General features: G+C 38.1%; 1 protein-coding gene across 1 annotated transcript in view; it reads left to right on the top strand.

Moving 5' to 3' along the window:
• RAB18 (RAB18, member RAS oncogene family) overlaps positions 1-11,090 on the top strand; it is a 46,705-nt gene extending 35,615 nt beyond the window's left edge. The window contains exons 5-7 of the mRNA XM_055334526.1: positions 99-217; positions 294-360; positions 9,801-11,090. Coding sequence (XP_055190501.1) covers positions 99-217; positions 294-360; positions 9,801-9,976 — 362 coding nt within the window. The 3' untranslated portion in view covers positions 9,977-11,090. The remainder of the gene's footprint in view (positions 1-98; positions 218-293; positions 361-9,800) is intronic.
• The last annotated feature ends 10,122 nt before the right edge of the window (positions 11,091-21,212 follow it).

Raw genomic sequence — 21,212 nt, 5'->3', positions numbered from 1 at the left:
CCTATATAGAATATTAGTTCTCAGTCATATATCAGAAATATTATATCACTGCTTCTTATTTCTAATGCTTATTTAATAAGTGACCCTTTTTATTTCAGTTTATGATGTCACAAGAAGAGATACCTTTGTTAAATTGGATAATTGGTTAAATGAATTGGAAACATACTGCACGAGAAATGACATAGTAAACATGCTAGTTGGAAATAAAATTGATAAGGTAAGAAGTCAGACACTTGACATTTTGACTGTATTTTAGTAGATAGCTTTTCTTAATCTTTATATTTATCTTTTAGGAAAATCGTGAGGTTGATAGAAATGAAGGCCTGAAATTTGCACGAAAACATTCCATGTTATTTATAGGTAGGTGTGTGAACATTTATCCTTTCATTGTTAATGAGAAATTTTAAAATGGAGTTTTTGCTATATTTTTCTCTTTATAAACTGTAAAATGTATGTACTTAGGTCATCATTTTTTTGTGTTCTAAAATCTAGCTGTACAGCTAGGTTCATTTTTCCTTTTGTTAAAAAAAAAATCACATTATGTGAAGTTGTACAGGACACAGTCAAATCTTTCCTCTCAGGATATAACGGCGTTCAGCAAAGCCAGGCACTCAGTGCTTTGGTTGTACTTTGCTGGTCCTTGTGCCAGCAACAGTGGTGTACCACCTGGGGAGTTTGTTATAAATGCTTCATTTTGAGGCCCAGTCCAGCTTTTCTGAATTAGAATCTGTATTTTAACAAGATCTTCTTGTGATTTGTATGCACATCAGTACTTGAGAAACATTGTAAAATAGGGTTTGGCACACTACAGCATGGGGTCAGATCTGGCCACACCATTTGTACTGAAACACAGCCGTATCTACCCAGTTATCTACGTGCTGTCTATAGCTGCTTTGTGCCTCATGGCAGAGTTCACTAGTTACAACAGAAACCATATGGTGTTCAAAGCCTAAAATATTTACCATCTGGCCCTTTACAGAAAAAGTTTGTTGACCCCCTGTCTAGAAAAGTGGACAGGCTATATCACTGTAGAACTTTTTTAACACTACAGGTTCCTTGAACCTTGTTACAGGCCTGAAACTGGGCCTGGAAGACAGTTTATAGAAACACCCTAGTTGATTCTGGTGTGAAGCCAACTTTAGGAATTACTTATTTAGCTACTTCACTGTGTTAGAATCTTTTAGGCATTAGAAAATGGAAATGGAAGAACATCATCTATAGATAGAAGCAGGGTGCTATAAGTGGAAGGTAATAGGAAATTTTAGAAAGGAATAGAAAGCACATATTTCCTGAGCTAGGAAGCGGTTTAGTGTGTTTAAGGGACAGGAAAAAAGCTTGTGGGCTGAAGCATAGTGTATGTTGGGGGAAAAGGTGGTGATGATGGGAGAGAAGATTTAAAAAGTCACGTTGGGCCTTTTTAAGGTATGGTAAAGAGATGGATTTCATTCTAAGTGTGAAAAGTGAGGGGGTAGTTTTGTGATCTGGTACTTTTATTTATTTTATTTTTTTATTTTTTTTAATAAATTAATTTTTATTGGTGTTCAATTTACCAACATACAGAATAACACCCAGTGCTCATCCCGTCAAGTGTCCCCCTCAGTGCCCGTCACCCATTCACCCCCACCTCCCGCCCTCCTCCCCTTCCACCACCCCTAGTTCGTTTCCCAGAGTTAGGAGTCTATGTTCTGTGTCCCTTTCTGATATTTCCCACACATTTCTTCTCCCTTCCCTTATATTCCCTTTCACTATTATTCATATTCCCCAAATGAATGAGAACATACACTGTTTGTCTTTCTCCGATTGACTTACTTCACTCAGCATAATACCCTCCAGTTCCATCCACGTTGAAGCAAATGGTGGGTATTTGTCCTTTCTAATGGCTGAGTAATATTCCATTGTATACATAAACCACATCTTCTTTATCCATTCATCTTTCGATGGGCACCGAGGCTCCTTCCACAGTTTGGCTATTGTGGACATTGCTGCTAGAAACATCGGGGAGCAGGTGTCCCGGCGTTTCATTGCATCTGAATCTTTGGGGTAAATCCCAACAGTGCAATTGCTGGGTCATAGGGCAGGTCTATTTTTAACTTTTTGAGGAACCTCCAGCACAGTTTTCCAGAGTGGCTGCACCAGTTCACATTCCCACCAACAGTGTAAGAGGATTCCCTTTTCTCTGCATCCTCTCCAACATTTGTTGTTTCCTGCCTTGTTAATTTTCCCCATTCTCACTGGTGTGAGGTGGTATCTCAATGTGGTTTTGATTTGTATTTCCCTGATGGCAAGTGATGCAGAGCATTTTCTCATGTGCCTGTTGGCCATGTCTATGTCTTCCTCTGTGAGATTTCTCTTCATGTCTTTTGCCCATTTCATGATTGGATTGTTTGTTTCTTTGCTGTTGAGTTTAATAAGTTCTTTATAGATTTTGGAAACTAGCCCTTTATCTGATATGTTATTGCAAATATCTTCTCCCATTCTGTAGGTTGTCTTTGAGTTTTGTTGACTGTATCCTTTGCTGTGCAAAAGCTTCTTATCTTGATGAAGTCCCAATAGTTCATTTTTGCTTTTGTTTCTTTTGCTTTCGTGGATGTATCTTGCAAGAAGTTGCTGTGGCCAAGTTCAAAAAGGGTGTTGCCTGTGTTCTCCTCTAGGATTTTGATGGAATCTTGTCTCACATTTAGATCTTTCATCCATTTTGAGTTTATCTTTGTGTATAGTGCAAGAGAGTGGTCTAGTTTCTTTCTTCTGCATGTGGATGTCCAATTTTCCCAGCACCATTTATTAAAGAGACTGTCTTTCTTCCAGTGGATAGTCTTTCCTCCTTTATCGAATATTAGTTGACCATAAAGTTCAGGGTCCACTTCTGGGTTCTCTATTCTGTTCCATTGACCTATGTGTCTGTTTTTGTGCCAGTACCACACTGTCTTGATGACCACAGCTTTGTAGTACAACCTGAAATCTGGCATTGTGATGCCCCCAGATATGGTTTTCTTTTTTAAAATCCCCCTGGCTATTCGGGGTCTTTTCTGATTCCACACAAATCTTAAAATAATTTGTTCTAACCCTCTGAAGAAAGTCCATGGTATTTTGATAGGGATTGCATTAAACGTGTAAATCGCCCTGGGTAACATTGACATTTTCACAATATTAATTCTGCCAATCCATGAGCATGGAATATCTTTCCTTCTCTTTGTGTCTTCCTCAATTTCTTTCAGAAGTGTTTATAGTTTTGAGGGTATAGATCCTTTACCTCTTTGGTTAGGTTTATTCCTAGGTATCTTATGCTTTTGGGTGCAATTGTAAATGGGATTGACTCCTTAATTTCTCTTTCTTCAGTCTCATTGTTAGTGTATAGAAATGCCACTGACTTCTGGGCATTGATTTTGTATCCTGCCATGCTACCAAATTGCTGTATGAGTTCTAGCAATCTTGGGGTGGAGGCTTTTGGGTTTTCTATGTAGAGTATCATGTCGTCGGCGAAGAGGGAGCATTTGACTTCTTCTTTGCCAATTTGAATGCCTTTAATGTCTTTTTGTTGTCTGATTGCTGAGTCTAGGACTTCCAATACTATGTTGAATAGCAGTGGTGTGAGTGGACATCCCTGTCTTGTTCCTGATCTTAGGGGAAAGGCTCCCAGTGCTTCCCCATTGAGAGTGATATTTGCTGTGGGCTTTTTGTAGATGGCTTTTAAGATGTTGAGGAATGTTCCCTCTATCCCTACACTCTGAAGAGTTTTGATCAGGAATGGATGCTGCATTTTGTCAAATGCTTTCTCTGCATCTAATGAGAGGATCATATGGTTCTTGGTTTTTCTCTTGCTGATATTATGAATCACATTGATTGTTTTACAAGTGTTGAACCAGCCTTGTGTCCTGGGGATAAATCCTACTTGGTCATGGTGAATAATTTTCTTAATGTGTTGTTGGATCCTATTGGCTAGTATCTTGTTGAGAATTTTTGCATCCATGTTCATCAGGGATATTGGTCTGTAATTCTCCTTTTTGGTGGGGTCTTTGTCTGGTTTTGGAATTAAGGTGATGCTGGCCTCATAGAAGGAATTTGGAAGTACTCCATCTCTTTCTATCTTTCCAAACAGCTTTAGTAGAATAGGTATAGTTTCTTCTTCAAACGTTTGATAGAATTCCCCTGGGAAGCCATCTGGCCCTGGACTCTTGTGTCTTGGGAGGTTTTTGATGACTGCTTCAATTTCCTCCCTGGTTATTGGCCTGTTCAGGTTTTCTATTTCTTCCTGTTCCAGTTTTGGTCGTTTGTGTCTTTCCAGGAATGCGTCCATTTCTTCTAGATTGCCTAATTTATTGGCGTAGAGCTGTTCATAATATGTTTTTAAAATCATTTGCATTTCCTTGGTGTTGGTAGTGATCTCTCCTTTCTCATTCATGATTTTATTAATTTGAGTCTTCTTTCTCTTCTTTTTAATAAGGCTGGCTAATGGTTTATCAATCTTATTAATTCTTTCAAAGAACCAACTCCTGGTTTTGTTGATCTGTTCCACAGTTCTTCTGGTCTCGATTTCGTTGAGTTCTGCTTGAATCTTTATTAACTCTCTTCTACTGCTGGGTGTAGGATCTATTTGCTGTTTTTTCTCTAGCTCCTTTGTGTGTAAGGTTAGCTTTTGTATTTGAGTTCTTTCCAGTTTTTGAATGGATGCTTGTATTACGATGTTTTTCCCCCTCAGGACTGCTTTTGCTGCATCCCAAAGATTTTGAACGGTTGTATCTTCATTCGCATTAGTTTCCATGAATCTTTTTAATTCTTCCTTAATTTCCTGGTTGACCCTTTCATCTTTTAGCAGGATGGTCCTTAACCTCCACGTGTTTGAGGTCCTTCCAAACTTCTTGTTGTGATTTAGTTCTAATTTCAAGGTATTATGGTCGGAGAATACACAGGGGACAATCCCAACCTTTTGGTATCGGTTCAGACCCGATTTGTGACCCAGTATGTGGTCTATTCTGGAGAAATTTCCATGTGCACTTGAGAAGAATGTGTATTCAGTTGAGTTTGGATGTAAAGTTCTGTTGATATCTGTGAAATCCATCTGGTCCAGTGTATCATTTAAAGCTCTTGTTTCTTTGGAGATGTTGTGTTTAGAAGACCTATCGAGTATAGAAAGTGCTAGATTGAAGTCACCAAGTATAAGTGTATTATTATCTAAGTATGTCTTAACTTTGGTTATTAATTGAATGATATATTTGGGAGCTCCCACATTCGGGGCATATATATTGATTGTTAAGTCCTTTTGTTGGATAGATCCTTTAAGTATGATATAGTGTCCCTCTTCATCTCTCACTACAGTCTTCGGGGTAAATTTTAGTTTATCTGATATAAGGATGGCTACCCCTGCTTTCTTTTGAGGACCATTTGAATGGTAAATGGTTCTCCAACCTTTTACTTTCAGGCTGTAGGTGTCCTTCTGTCTAAAATGAGTCTCTTGTAGACAGCAAATAGATGGGTCCTGCTTTTTTATCCAGTCTGAAACCCTGCACCTTTTGATGGGGTCATTAAGCCCGTTCATGTTCAGAGTTACTTTGAAAGATATGAGTTTAGTGTCATCATGATATCTGTTCAGTCCTTGTTTTTGTGGATTGTTCCACTGAACTTCTTCTTAAAGGGGGATTTTAAGAGTCCCCCTTAAAATTTCTTGCAGAGCTGGTTTGGAGGTCACATATTCTTTCAGTTCCTGCCTGTCTTGGAAGCTCTTTATCTCTCCTTCCATTTTGAATGAGAGCCTTGCTGGATAAAGTATTCTTGGTTGCATATTCTTCTCATTTAGGACCCTGAATATATCCTGCCAGCCCTTTCTGTCCTGCCAGGTCTATGTCGAGAGGTCTGCTGTTACCCTAATACTCCTCCCCATAAAGATCAGGGACTTCTTGTCTCTTGCTGCTTTAAGGATCTTCTCTTTATCTTTGGAATTTGCAAGCTTCACTATTAAATGTCGAGGTGTTGAACAGTTTTTATTGATTTTAGGGGGGTGGGGGGTCTCTCTATTTCCTGGATCTGAATGCCTGTTTCCCTTCCCAGATTGGGAAAGTTTTCAGCTATGATTTGTTCAAATACATATTCTGGCCCTCTCTCCCTTTCGGTGCACTCAGGAACCCCAATTAAATGTAGATTTTTCTTCCTCAAGCTGTCATTTATTTCCCTTAATCTATCCTCATGATCTTTTAATTGTTTGTCTCTTTTTTCCTCAGTTTCCCTCTTTGCCATCAACTTGTCTTCTATGTCACTCACTCATTCTTCCACCTCATTAACCCTCGTCCTTAGGACCTCTAGTTCGGATTGCATCTTATTCAATTGATTTTTAGTTTCTACCTAATTGGATCTAAATTCTGCAGTCATGAAGTCTGTTGAGTCCTTTATGCTTTTTTCTAGAGCCAGTAGTAGCTGTATAATAGTGCTTCTGAATTGGCTTTCTGACATTGAATTGTAATCCATATTTTGTAACTGTGGGAGAGAGAACTGTTTCTGATTCTTTCTTTTGAGGTGAGGTTTTCCTTCTAGTCATTTTGCTCAGTGCTGAGTGGCCAAAAACAAGTTGTATTGGGAAAAGGAGAAAAAGACAGAGAGAAGGAAAGAAAAGAGAAAAAGAAAAAAGAAAAAGAAGAAAAAAAAGGAAAAAAGAGAAGAAAAAGAAAGAAAAAGAAAGAAAGGTGAAAAAAAAAGGGGGTGGGGGAAGCAATCAGAAATCAAAAGAAAAAAAGAAATAAAAAACACGGGGGAGTATCCTTTGATTCTGTAGACTTTAAGTCCCTCGACTTCCCCTGGAACTTGTCCGTCTAGCTGGTCTTCTGGGGAGGGGCCTGTTGTGCTGATTTTCAGGTGGTAGCACTTGGGGGAGCTGCTCTGCCCCCTGCCTGGTGCAGGGCTCAGTGGGGGTTGTTCACCCCGTGAGGCCCCAGGGGGAACAACCCCAGTGATGGGGCCAGCTCTGCAGCCCTGGACTCAGCTCCCCCAGTAACTCCGGGGCTCTCAGTCCGCAGGGCCTGGAGGCTCTGGGGCGGGGCCGCTGATCTGCTCAGCTCGGGGCAGGAGCGTCCTTGCTGTCCTGGGCCCTCCCGGCCTCTGCCTGTCCCGGGGGAGGCCGGATCCTGGGCTGTGTCCCGGCGCCCTGTGCTCTGGGGCCTGCGCTGTTGGATTCGCGCTCCCGCCCAGCAGCCCCCTCCGCGGAGCAGCCGCCCGAGCCCCTCCGAGCCCCTCCCAGCTGCTCCGGGCCCTGCCGTGCGCGCTGCAGCCCTTAGGGAGCTCCGCACTCTCCCCAGGGCGCAGGTGTCTGTTAGTGTCCCAGGGAGCCCGAGGGCATCCCCGCCCTCCTGGGTCCTGCTCTAACTGCGAGCTCCTTTCCGCCCAGGAAGGTTGGTGCAGCTCCTGCTCCCCCGTGCGGGGCTCTCCTGTCCTGGGGACACTCGCCCCGGCCTCAGCCCGGCTCCTCTCGGGGCCCCTCCCCCTCGGAGGCCTTTTGTTTATTTCTTTTTCCCCGTCTTCCTACCTTGATAGAAGCGGGAACTCTTCTCACTGTAGCATTCCAGCTGGTCTCTCTTTAAATCTCAGGCCGAATTCGTAGATTTTCAGGATGATTTGAAGGTTATCTAGGTAATTTGGTGGGGACAGGTGAGTTGGGGACCCTACTCTTCCTCCATCTTGCCCCTTCTCCTCTGGTACTCTTTTAAAAAGACCTGTTTGTACAGAAGATGGTCCATGTGAAGCAGAAGCAAGAGGTTCATCATTTTCTTACAGTGGCCCAGATGAATAATACCGATGCCTTTATCTTTGGGAGTAGTTGTGGATGGTGGAAGGATGGCAGATCTAGGAGATATTTGGATGATAAAGGTGACAGGCTCTGTTGATAAATTGGGTATTGAGGATAAGGAAAGAGAACAATCAAGGGTAACTCTGAGTCTTTGGCATGAGCATACTAGGTGGACTGTGTTGCCATTAACTGTGTGTGGAAGGCTGATGTAAGAACAGGTTTGGGTAAGGGAGAGGGGAATTAAGAATTCTGCTTAATATAAGAATGAATCATTTCTCAGATAACCAGTGGACATGCTGATCATTAGCATGTAGGTGGTATTTTAAGTCATGGAGTTATAGTGGTCACAGGAGTAACTGGGTAGAAAACAGCTGAAGATTGAAGCCTGGGATGCTCCACCAGTTAGAGGTCAGCAGAAAGTGGAAGGGTCAGTGAGTAAGACTGAACGATGTCCTGGTGAGAGGAGGAATATGAGCAATGTTCAGTGTCCTGGAAGTCAAGTGAACAAAGTATTTAAAGGAAGAAAGTGATCAGCTGTATCAAATGCTAGATGTCGAATAGGATAAGGACATTGGGTTTGACAGGATAGAGAATGTTGGTATTTTTTTAGAAAATAGTTTCAACGGAGTGATGAGAACAAAAGCCTAGTTAGGGTACAGCTGACCCTTGAACAATGTGGGGGTAGGGTGCCGACCCCCCTCACAGTCAAAAACCTCTGTATATCTTTTGACTCCTCCAAAACTGTATTGCTAATGGCCTATTGTTGACCTGAAACCTTACTGATAAAAGTCAGTGAATGCATATTCTGTATGTTATGTGTATTACATACTATATTCTTACAATAAAGTAAGCTAGAGAAAAAATGTTATTAAGAAAATCATAAGAAAAAAAAAAGAAAATCATAAGGAAGAGAAAACTCCTTTATAGTACCATACTGTATAGAAAAAAATCCATGTGTAAATGGAGCTTCACAGTTCAAACTGGTGTTGTTCAAGGGTCAGTTACAGTTTGAAGAAAACGTGAGGTAAGAAAGTAGAAACAGCTTAAGTAGCTAACTTGTAGGTAAATCTTGATTATCAGTTTTGCTTTGAAACAGAGAACCCAGGTGGCTACTAGAAGGACACATGGGCTGGGGGGTGGGGTGGTTGGTTGCTTGATTGATTAGTAAGATGGACAATAGTTTTGGCAGGTTTTTAAGCTGACTGATGTGATCCAGTAGTGAAGGCACATGATTCTTCAGTGAATGAGAAGGGATGGGATCTAAGGAGTTAGAAAAGGGGATCCTCCTTAGATAACAGCAGGGACCGTTCATGTACTGTCACAAGAGCGAAGGCAAGAGCCCATGGTTACAAATGCAGACAGGTTGGTGAATCTCTTAGTGGTATATGATCGGTTAGCTCCTGTCAGATCATTTCTATTTTTCTCAAGATAAAGTTAGGTCATGAGCTGAGATAGAGGAGTTTTATGATAAAGGAATAAGGGAGTCATTCAAATAGTGAAAAAGGTAATGACTAGGGAAAGGTACTATTGAGGAGTAGGGCTCAGTGTCCACATCAGTTTCATGGGAAGCATAAACATTAAAGGAGACCAGTGTCCATGGGTGTGTATCATTTATCCAACCACCTAGAGCTCCTTGATTGCAGGCACAGAATGGCCAGATTGTTCAACTTGGAGCCTGAATTTCCTTATTCTGAAATGAGAAGAAGAATCTGTTTTAGGGGTTGATTTTAAGAACTAACTAAAAAATTAGTTACTCACTGAGAAATTTTGGCATAATATTTCTGTAGGGTTTTACAGTGTGCAATTCTATGACAAAATCTTGGGCTTATATACCACTGTTTTTGTGGATAGAATTTAAATCGGTCAACTTTGAGAGTTGGGCAGAATTCATGATATTAAACTGTGGGGAGAAATTGCTGACTTGCCTCTGTGTATACTGCTGGCTGATGTTTACACCATAATAATTTCCCAGAAAAACATAGGAATATGGCCAGAAAAGAATATACTCTGACATTTTTTTCTTGAATTTCAGAGGCAAGTGCAAAAACCTGTGATGGTGTACAGTGTGCCTTTGAGGAACTTGTTGAAAAGATCATTCAGACACCTGGACTGTGGGAAAGTGAGAACCAGAATAAAGGAGTCAAACTGACACACAGGGAAGAAGGCCCTGGAGGAGGGGCCTGTGGTGGTTACTGTTCTATGTTATAAACTCTGGGAAACTCCATCTCTTGCGTATTTGATCAGATAGTGACATCTTTCTGTATATAAACTCTTTAACTGCTATTTTAGGGACCTTGCAGTTTGCACATATTTGTTTTGTATCATGGCAGTAAATACTTGCAAGAAATCCCGCTCATCGGCTTTCCCAGGTAAAATGTTATGGTAAGCATGCATAGTTTGCAGTCTATAGGTTTTTATGTAACATAAAATAGGTGTACTTTTACAAGTACATTTGATTTTATGATTTACATTTATCATGTGATTAAAAAAAAATCCACCTATCTAGTATATGTTGATACAAGGTCTACTTTTGGTCTCCTCTTTGCTTAAAAACTCCTATCAATTACTGAATTAATTGGTATGTAGAGCTCCCAGAACCACTGGGAGATATTCAGGTATCATCAGACCTGGCAGATTTCCTTTCAGGAATAACACAGAGCATGATTACACAGCTTTTGTAGGATGTTTGCTGACCGATTCTCTTTTAGTACTAAACAAAATTCTCTTGACAGGCCGCAGTCCAGGTCAATTTATAATTAAATCTCTGTTCTGATGATGCTTCTAAAATAGCATTGACATATTACAAAGTTTGGCCTCACTTTTAAATTTTCTTCAAGCTCAGTTGCTTAACTGGAGTTTTAACTCTGGTTACCTACGTTGGATTCTGACCCTTTGTGCAGCATTTTTAGTTATGTGGTGTTTGGCAGAATGGCAATAAGGTTTTCCCCCATTTTGGTTTGGGAAGGATGCGAATAGTGTGTTTATGTAACTGGTGTAGTACTTAGCAATGTAAACCGACACCTTCTCCCATAATGCTGGTGGTGTTTGTCCGGGTACCTCATTTGTAGCTTGTATAATGTTTATGAACATCTGTATCTCATGACTTCCCTAAATGGCTAGTTGCTATTCAGAAACCTGTCTCTGTGTTTTGAGGGTTGGGAAAAGAACACTAAATGACAATTTGAGAAAGACCTATTGTTTCCAGATTTTGATGTGTGTTGGAAAATACTGTTGCAATGGACATCTTGGTAATTTACTGTAACAAGTAGCCAATAGTTTATCAAAACCAACTTGTACAGACTAATAAATCTTTTCCACAGTATTCAGTTTTCTAACCTCTTGCTATATTATACACTGCTTTTTTTTTTCACTCATATGTTATTTAATTTACGTTGATACCTGCTATATTAAGCCCCCAAATAAGTTATTTGTCCTTTTAGCCAGGTTACCCTTATACTCCTCAGTAAGATGTCTGATACTAATTTCTGTACAGTTGCAAATGATGCAATAACTTGTGATAGCGGATTGACTTCAAGTTGGGGTTCTTTCTGAAATGTACATCTTTACGTAAGACAACCTTACATTCTACTTGGTTCACATCTGTGAAACTACATTACATGTGATTAAAGGTTTTATACACTATATATGTATTTACTAAATATAAAACATTTACTCCTTTATTGTTGGAGAAAAGTAGCTAACAGATGTACTTATAATTTGTGTTACATTAAAGCTGTAGATTTGTATATTTATATAGTGTCTGAATTGACAAGACATTTATTTCTGTTTATTGCTTTTTGCTCTTTGAGGTATATAATAATCTTTTTGTGTGCATTGGATTGTTGTGTTGATTCGGTCAAAATTTGGATACATATGAGTCACTTACTTTTAAAACTAATTTTGTTTGATAGATTTATATTGTAATCTTTTATAGTTTTTGAAATAAATATAGCCTGCTTTCCCTAGATGCATTTGTGCAGGAAGTATTCTACATTTCCCTGTTGCTCTCATGGGTAAGGAACATTCTGAATAGAGCGTCACTCAGATTCTATTATATGGCTTTCACTCTACTATTTTGTTGCAAGCTTATTTCATAGTGGAGGTTTTCTAAGTGAAGTAGTTATGATATCTAAAATTAGTCATTTAAATAGCTGAGGATTTTATTAATTCTTTATTTCCAGATCATTTGAAGTAGTTTAAAAGTGCCTTTTGGAGATGGTCAAATTAGAACAATTAGAATATAGTGTTTTGAATTCTAGGAGTACTGATACACAGAGCTAAACAAATAAATAAATAATTTATATTAAGAGTAATAGTTAACATTTATTGAAAGCTTCCTTGATGCCAGGTGATGGTCTAATTGCTAGATTATTTCATTAAACCTCACAGCAACCTTAAGAGATTGGTTGGTATGCCTATTATGCCCATTTTAAAGATGAGGATAATGAAACATAGCTTTGTTTAGGTAACTCCCCAAGGATCACATAGCTTAATCAGTAATGGAGCTGGATTCAAGTGAAAGCATTTTTCATAAGTCCATACTCTCAACCGCTGTTCCTTTTGCTATGGCTAGTTCCTAGCTTTTTGATTTAACACAGCAGGATTAAAGGATTTCCTTTATTTTTATTTTTAATTTTTTTTTTTTTAGTCATTTTTTGTTATGTGTTAAAGAAGTAGTTCAGATTTCTTGGCTATAAAGGTAGTAGTGGGTGGTTTCTTAGTTCTTTTTCCTTCTTGGATTGGAATGAAAATACTTGACTTAGGAAAGATACAAAATCAGGAGATGTACAGGACCTTTACTTTGTAATTGGACCTGAGAAAAGAAATTAAATCTGGGAACAGTCTTTTGCTCAGAATTGAAATCTGTGGGAATGTTTCATTTCAGGTACTTAATTGTCATATATACAGGTGCACACTTGGTGTTGACTTTCTAATTGAATGCAGTGGGATTGAACTTGATTTTGATTCGTTGTACTTTACATACTCAAGAAATATATGTGATTCTGTACAAGTATGGAACTGACCCCATAGCTCATAAAATAATCCTGATTACTACTACTTTTTCTGTGGGATGGCACAGACCTACCTCACAACCATAATATCTTTAAACACAGTTTAATGTATAGTTATTCTGATTTTCAAGTAAACTGGAATGCTATATTATAGTTCTTCTCAATATTTAAGTATTATGCTTTTATATCTTGGGTTCCATTTCACTAATTATATTTTGGAAGGTTTTTATCTGGTTAAGATGAGGGGAAAAGCATCTAATCAGTTTGCTGAAGACATTTATCCCAGTTCTGATCCCAGCTATGCCAGCGGTAATTTACTAGAGACTCCATCCTGGGTTTTGTCTAAGAATGTTCAAAGAAGTGGATAGAAAGAAATAGTCTAAGTCAAGAATTAGAGCTAAGGAATATAAGTACAGATTTACCCAGGGGTCTTGGATGATTTTTTTTTTCCTGAATGGGAACATCTTATCAGTTTGGATTTAAAAACAAAAATAAAGGAGTCAACTTCTTTTGGTGCTTTAAATTTTCTATTTGTTGTTAGCTTTTTGTTTCATATATAGAAATTCATGTTGTTTGAGTGTAGTATAAAATTTGCTGAGGAGCCTCTTAGAGCTGTGGTGTTACACATTTGGAATCGTGTGAGCACGTATTCTTAGCTCTGTACCCCCCCCCCCAATCTCTCACAAACAGGACTTTTTCTTTTTTAAATTAACCTGGTAAGTGACAAATTATCTAATTTTATTTTTATTTCTTTCATTACTAATGAGATTGGGCACTTTCAATATCTTATTAGATATTTGTATTGTTTTAATTCTTATGTATGTTGTGGTTGCCCATCTAGCATTCACTTGCACTCATGTTTTCTTTGGATAACCAACTTCCTCCCATCATGCATTGTGGTTCAAATGGGATTGTCACATCCCCAGCTCTATAGGTAGAGTTGGCTTGGTTACATTTAATCAGCGCTCCTAACTCTTCCCTCACTCCCAAAATAAATGGTTCAGGGATAGGGACCTGACCCAGTTCAGGCTGCTTTGATATAAGATACTTGGTTGAGGCTTCCTTAGGAATGGCTGCAAGAGGACACCTTCTTGGAGATAGTGTGGTACGAAGATAGACCCTCATAACTTGCTGCAAGTTTTTCTAATACAAAAGAGCCAGCCTCGGGGCTGTACCAAAAAAATGAGAGAGAGTCTAAGTTGGAGCCCAGAGGCAATCTGGAAAGTCTAGATCAAGTTGGATCTGAAATCAGCCCTACTTGTGGATTTTTTACTTATGTGAGCCAATAAATTCCATTTTTGCTTAAGCCAGTTTGAGTTGGATTTTCTTTTTTCTTGCAACCAAAAGTATGCCACATAAGTATATGTGTTATTTGTAGGGGCTCTTTGTACATCAAGTTCAATATGTTGGTATTTATTTGTATAGAGAAGAAAAAAGTAAAACTATCACTTGAAAAGCCATTACTCTTAAATAACATATTTTAGTGAGGTGACTTTCATATATTTCTTCATAGGTGCGTGTGTGTGTGTGTATATATATATATATATAAATATATATAAATGAGTTGAATTCATACATAATGATTTTAAGGACCTCTTGATTTATGTCTTTTAATTTAGTTTGCTCTGTCACATGAATACTCACCTCTTACCTCTGTCCTCCCTGAGGTAATCAGTGTTAGAACCTACATGAATCCCCTTTTTGCATTTCTCTGTGCCTCGGATAGTTGCCTCCAAAATAAAATGCACATATGCATATATATATATATATATATATATATATATATATATATATACACATTGTTATACAAAAAATGGGATCATCTGTATATTTACCTCCTGTTTCCTTTCTTACCTGTCAATAGATTGTGAAGATCCTTCCAAACCAATTTATATGCATCTAACATCTATTTTAGCAATTGTGCAGTATTAATATTCCGTGGTGGGGGGTATGGATTGCCACAGTTTATTTAACCATTCTTATAGTGGTGGGCATTCATACTGTTTCTATTTTTTGCCTTTGCAGATGGTACTGCAGTAAATATTCTGTAGAAAGTATGTAAGAGTTGGATCCATTGGTCAAAGAAAATGTGTTTTTTGTTAGTTTTGATATATTTTATAGAAGGCTTACCAAAAAGTGTGACAATGAACATTTCCACTAGCATTCCCCATCAGCCACCGGAAGTGTTCTCAAATTTTAATTTTTATTACTTCATATTTGCAAGGTGTAACTTAGTTTGCATTCCCTGTAGTTTTTCATATTTGTGTGCCATTTGGAGTTGCTCTTTTTTTAAATGATTATGCATATTCTTTGCCAATTTTTCTGTCAGTTTTTGTGGTTTTATATAAGCTCTTTGTAAGTACAGATATTAACCTATGTGTCTGTCCTAAGCATTTTTTCTGATCTGTGTTTGTCTTTTCACTCTGATGATGCTGTGGTTTCTCATACAAGTTTTTTATTTATTTATTTTTTTCTTTTATACCTCTGGGTTCCCCAACTCTCAGATTGTACATGCAGTCTTAGTCTCTTCAGAGATTGTCATTTTCTTTTTTTCTTTTTGAACCACTCATAACTTAGAATTACTTTTGCTTATGTTACAAGATAGGGAGCCATCTTCCTCTTCTCCGTATGGATATCCAGTGTGCTGCCTACACTACACATTAAATACATTTTATTTTCCCCTCTGAGCTGAAGTACCACTTTTGTGCTAGATTAAATTCCTGTAAGTACCGGAATCTTCTTCGGCCTTCTATTTTAGAATTTTTTAGTCTAGGAAGGTAATGTATTTCAGTGTAATTGGTTTTCTTTAATCATGTGTGTATTGTTTTATGCTTTAAAAAACATTCTTAGAAAGGCTCTGCAGCTTTCATCAGACTGTCTCAGGGGCCTGGTGAAACAATAGTTTTGATGTTAGTGGCCCTCTATGTTTTTGGCTGGTAAGGCGAGTCCTTTCTCTTTTTTTCAATTTGTTTTTTACATATGAGTCTTAAAGATCACTTTATCCTTTGCCCATTTTTCCTTTTTGTGTTTTTTTAATGGAGTTTTTTTCTAAAATGTACTAGAGATACTAATCCTTTACCATTAATATATATTGCCAAAGTCTTCTCCCAGTTAGTAATTTCTCTTTTGGATTTGTTTGAAATACTGCATAATTAAAACATTTTAAACCCAAAATTTAATCCTTTTCATTAGTGTTTTAAAACTGGGAATCTAATTGGAATCACATATTTCTATACTATGAGAAAACTGATTAATTGTAAGACTGCCATTAAGAAAAATGGGGTATCTCTTTGGTCTGTTCAGATTTTTTACCATTTTAAAAACTGATAGTTTTCTTTGCATAGGTCCTGAACTTTCTTAAAAGTTATTCTCAGGAATTCTTTTTTCATTAGTGTGAATATAATTGATTTTCTTATTTCAGATTCTATGTAGTTGCTTTTCTGTCTATACAGGTGCCTAATCAGTTTGTTACTTTGGTTTAAACTAGTTTGTTTTTTTAGGTAAAATAACAAAAATGAAATTTATTTTAAAATATACATTTCTTTAGAGGAAACTGCAGGCATCTCATTTTGTTTTGATACTTTTTTTTTAAAAGATTTTATTTATTCATGAGAGACAGAGAGGCAGATTCCCTGCAGGGAGCTCAAAGCAGGACTCGATTCCAGGACCCTGGGATCACGCCCTGAACCAAAGGCAGATACTGAGCCGCTGAGCCTCGCAGGCATCCTTTGTTTTGTTACTTTGAATCTGTGCCCTGACAAAGTGGTTAAAGGATGCCTCCCATTTCACACCAGTTGTTAATGCCAGCCTCATGGAGGCCACTCATGCGCTGCTCCTTGGCCAGTAGTGCCCAGATCTCCTAGCTGTCTCCAGGCCCAGGCTGTAGCTCTTCATGGGTTTCCATGGGTCAAGCTCTCCTGAGATTCCCCAATTTCTAATGTAGTAATAGTGAGACAGGGCTGTTATTTCTTTATTTCTGTTGTTGATAACTTCATGTTTTGTAAGATTCAAAAAAATTGGGAAGATACTGTCTTTTTGTACATGCTGAAATACTTAATTTAAAAAGGGAAATTGTTCATTGCTTTTCCTAGAAGTCAGTGTAGCATACTGGTTAAGAGTGTGGCCACTTGGCATCAGAGTATGCTCATATTCCAGCTCAGTTACTTAAACTTTTTGGGTCTCAGTTTCTTCATACTGAAAATGGGATGGAGTGCCTGGGTGGCTCAGTTCGTTAAGCATCTGATTCTTGATTTCGGCTCAGGTCGTGATCTCAGGATTGTGAGATCAAGCCCCACATTGGGCTCTACGCTACGTGTGGATTCTGCTTGGGATTCTCTCCCGTTGCTTCCCCCACAGTGTGTTCGTTCTCTCTCTCTCTCTCTAAAAAAAAAAAAGAAAAGAGAAAATGGGGTAATAGTCTCCACAACTTTGTCAGGTTGTAAGCATTAAATGAATAAGGGGGGTATAAAGCTTGACAAAGTGTGCTTTGATAAGTGTTAGCTGTTACTATTAGCATATCCTGGTTATTAACTGGCTCATTTTATCTGTTCTTTAAATCTGGTTTTATAGTTCCCAGAGAGAAAACAGTACATTTTTTTTTCTTTTGAGGTTTAAAGATTTTCTGGAACAAAATTGGATATACTCATTTAGAAATTATTTTCCTAGTTTCTCATTACATGTATAATTTTCCTTTTTTGTTTTGCAAGCATTTTGTCTCTATGTTCTTTCAAACAGGCAAACTATAGAACAGTGAGCTGGAAATAAATGATACAGTGATTTTTAGGATAGAGTAGATAAATGTGGATAACGGTACCTGTTCAGAATACTGCCAAATTCTCTCTCTTGCCAAGGCCTGGATATTGACAGCAGGCCTCACCTCCAGCTACATAACATCTCGTGTGCCTTGGCACTCTGAAGTCTACACACACCACAGGAGCTCCAAGCATTCACCTAGCTGTGTCAGGAAATAGTATAGCCTCCTGCCAAAAGACATTTGTTCTTTTTAGATTCATGTTCCTTTAGCCATATTTTCCTCACTAGGAATTTTAAGCTAGTTAAGTATTCCCACATGTCACAATCGTACCACCTATTTTAGGTTGAACACAACTGACATCTAAGTTTTCTGTAACGCAACACTAATAAATCTTGTAGTAACAAATAGCATAACCATGTACATTTATAAACTTGTCTGTTTACACTTACTTCTTGCACAACTCACTTTATAGTAATAGAAATACAACTAAATCACTCAGAGGATGATTGGTGTCACAATACCAATAGAACTACCAATGAAACTGGCTCAGAGAATGTAAAGGTTCTTTAGCACTCTTTGTAATTTTACTATGGACATACAGTCACGTGCTTATACTACTCGAATACTTTTTCTCTATGGTTTATGGTTTCATCTATTTGATCTGAGTTACTTTGCTCCTATTTGTATTCAACTTGAGGGCTTGCTTTTTTCATCCCTTTTATTTGATTTTTCCCACTCCTATTGATGCCATCCTGATCTCATGCCCTTGCCATATATAGTCATTATCACCAAGTTCTTGTTTATTCCTCCTGTGTTTCTTTTTGCCAAAATTATGCAATATTCATTTTTCCCCCATTTCTTACAGAAAAGGTAGCATACTATATATACTTCTTTTGAATTTTCTTTTTTTTTACTTAACAATGTAACCTAAAGAAATTCCATATATCATTGGTCCATGGAGCTCTTCCTCATTTTTTTTTTTTTTTGTTATGGTTGCAAGTCCTCTTGTGGATTGCACAGTCTGTTCAGCCAGTGGCCCATGAATGAACAGTGAATGTATGTTTCATTTCTCTGGATGATAAGTTCCTAAGTCAATTTTAAAAACTTTATTCAAGGGATCCCTGGGTGGCTCAGTGGTTTAGCGCCTGCCTTTGGCCCAGGGCGCGATCCTGAAGTCCCGGGATCGGGTCCCACGTTGGGCTCCCAGCGTGGAGCCTGCTTCTCCCTCCTCCTGTGTCTCTGCCTCTCTCTCTCTCTTTCTCTCTCTCTCTCTCTCTCTCTCTCTCTATCATAAATAAATAAATCTTTAAAAAAAAACTTTATTCAAGTATATTTTATATAATATGAAATGCACTCATTTTAGGATCACAGTTTAATTAGTTTTAATAGATATATACCCTTGTATAATTATCACAATAAAGATATGGAACTTTTTTTTTAAGATTTTATTTTTATTTATGTGTTCATGAGAGACGCAGAGAGAGGCAGAGACAGGCAGAGGGAGAAGCAGGCTCCATGGAGGGAGCCCGATGTGGGACTCGATCCAGGGACTCCAGGATCACGCCCTAAGCCGAAGGCAGATGGTCAACTGTGGAGCCACCCAGGCATCCCGATATGGAACATGTTATTGCCAACAGGGTCTCTTGTGTATAATGTCTGGTTCTCTTCTTTCTCCCACCTCTACTAAGTGCTGCCTGGGGCTTTCTCTGTGTACCCGCAGGTAGATGGGCTCTGGCCTCTATTGAATCTTTACTTGGTTGTTTTAGACTTCCTTTTTCTCCCCTTTTATCCATTAAAGGCATCTATCTTTTCCTCATTTTGCATAGATCTGCGGAAATATGAGAGTGTTCTTCACTGCCTTCACTATTAAGATTTGTTCAATTTCTTTATTTTTAAACTGTTCGTAGAAACAGACATGTGCTTGGGTATATCTCCTAAGCTAGAGTAGTCATTGGTCTTTTAATTGGTGAGGCCAATAAATAATTATTGACAGGAAAAAAAAGGTAGAATCAAAGGATGGGCATTCCTAAAGAGATCAGTATCTTGGAATAGATACACCAAGGCAAGTGAGCTAGAAAGATAGGCGATGTCAGAGAGATGCTTGACTTTGAGGTTTTGGGAATAAATCAAGATTATAACCAAGCACAGTTACCTGTAGGAGTGGAATAATAGAAAGCTGGAAGTGAGGAAGCCAAGATGCTAGGTGGATAATGGATATTTTCTCATTCAATAGATACATAGTTGAATCTATTTCTAGATATGATTCTGTTCCAATGATGTAGAACTGTGCCAAAATCAACCATTTAGATTTATAGAATATTTATAAGTCAAGTTCTCCCCCTCACTGCTTAAATTTTTAAACAACTTATCTTGCCAATCATTTTATCCAGTTATAAAATAAAATCCTTTTGGAATTCTGACAGGAGCTGCATTAAATATATATATTAATTTATAAACTGACATTTTTAAAAGTCTAACTACCCAGACACATGGCATATCTTTCCATTTATTCCATTCTTATGTTACATCCTTCAGTAAAATTTTAGAATCTCCTTTATATGTATATCCTCTAGCTGCATTTGTTAATATATTCCTGGGCATTTTATCATTTTTTTGTTACTACAGTGTATCATAATTTTAATTATGTTTTTGGATAAGGCCTATTTCAAGGAGTGTGACTTAGTTTCATATTTAAGGATTTTGTTCTATTTCTTTCCCTGTAGGTTATTTTTTTCATCTTGTAAACTTCTAGTTTACAATTCAGTTATGGTTAGAGAATGTGGAACATAAACTCTACTTTTTGGAATTCATTAGGGTTTTCTTGATGGCCAAGAATTTGATTTTTTTTTAATTTTTTATTTATTTATGCTAATCACACAGAGAGAGAGAGAGGCAGAGACATAGGCAGAGGGAGAAGCAGGCTCCATGTACCGGGAGCCTGACGTGGGATTCGATCCCGGGTCTCCAGGATCGCGCCCTGGGCCAAAGGCAGGCACCAAACCGCTGCGCCACCCAGGGATCCCCGAATTTGATTTCTTTATTCTGGTTGGTTTATATTTTATCATTACTATTTTAAACTTGCAGTTGGATAGGCCAGGGCAGCCAAGGGCAAGAGCAGTTAGTTCATCTGGCATGCTACAATGATGCAGTATGTCTGGGTGGTTCAGTTTGGAGCCTCTGAAGTTTTTCTAAGTAAAGGAGAGCTGTCCTAGGAAGAGGGACCAAAAGGTGCTTAGTGCTCAAGTCAGGGAAGATGGAGACCAAGAAGAAACATAATTACAAAAAGGAAAAACTCTACTATTTACTGTCTCATAGATACCAGCTCCTGATCTTGGCTTTCACTTGTGTTAATCATTAAACCTTTAAATGTTTTCACCACACTGTACTGTGTGGAATACATTATGTTAAAGCACAAATATTAAAGATATTTATAAGAGTACTAGAAAAACAAATCATTACATCTGAGGAATCGGTGAGTAGGTGTGAAAATTTTCATTTTAGAGAAGGAAATGGAAACTCAGATTAAGTAACTTTCAGGATCACAAAGCCAATAACAGTTGAGATTTTGCTTGATTTTTAAAAATATTTCATGGATATAAGAAATTTAGTATAACAGAAAACAAAGTTTTATAATATACATCTGTTAAGCATGTTCACATCTTCTATAGCATTTTGTCTA

This window comes from Nyctereutes procyonoides, unplaced genomic scaffold (assembly GCF_905146905.1).
Source record: "Nyctereutes procyonoides isolate TBG_1078 unplaced genomic scaffold, NYPRO_anot_genome, whole genome shotgun sequence".
Classification (NCBI taxonomy): Eukaryota; Metazoa; Chordata; class Mammalia; order Carnivora; family Canidae; genus Nyctereutes; species Nyctereutes procyonoides.
Note: the sequence above shows the minus strand (reverse complement) of the source record. Positions and strands in the feature narration are given on the sequence as shown.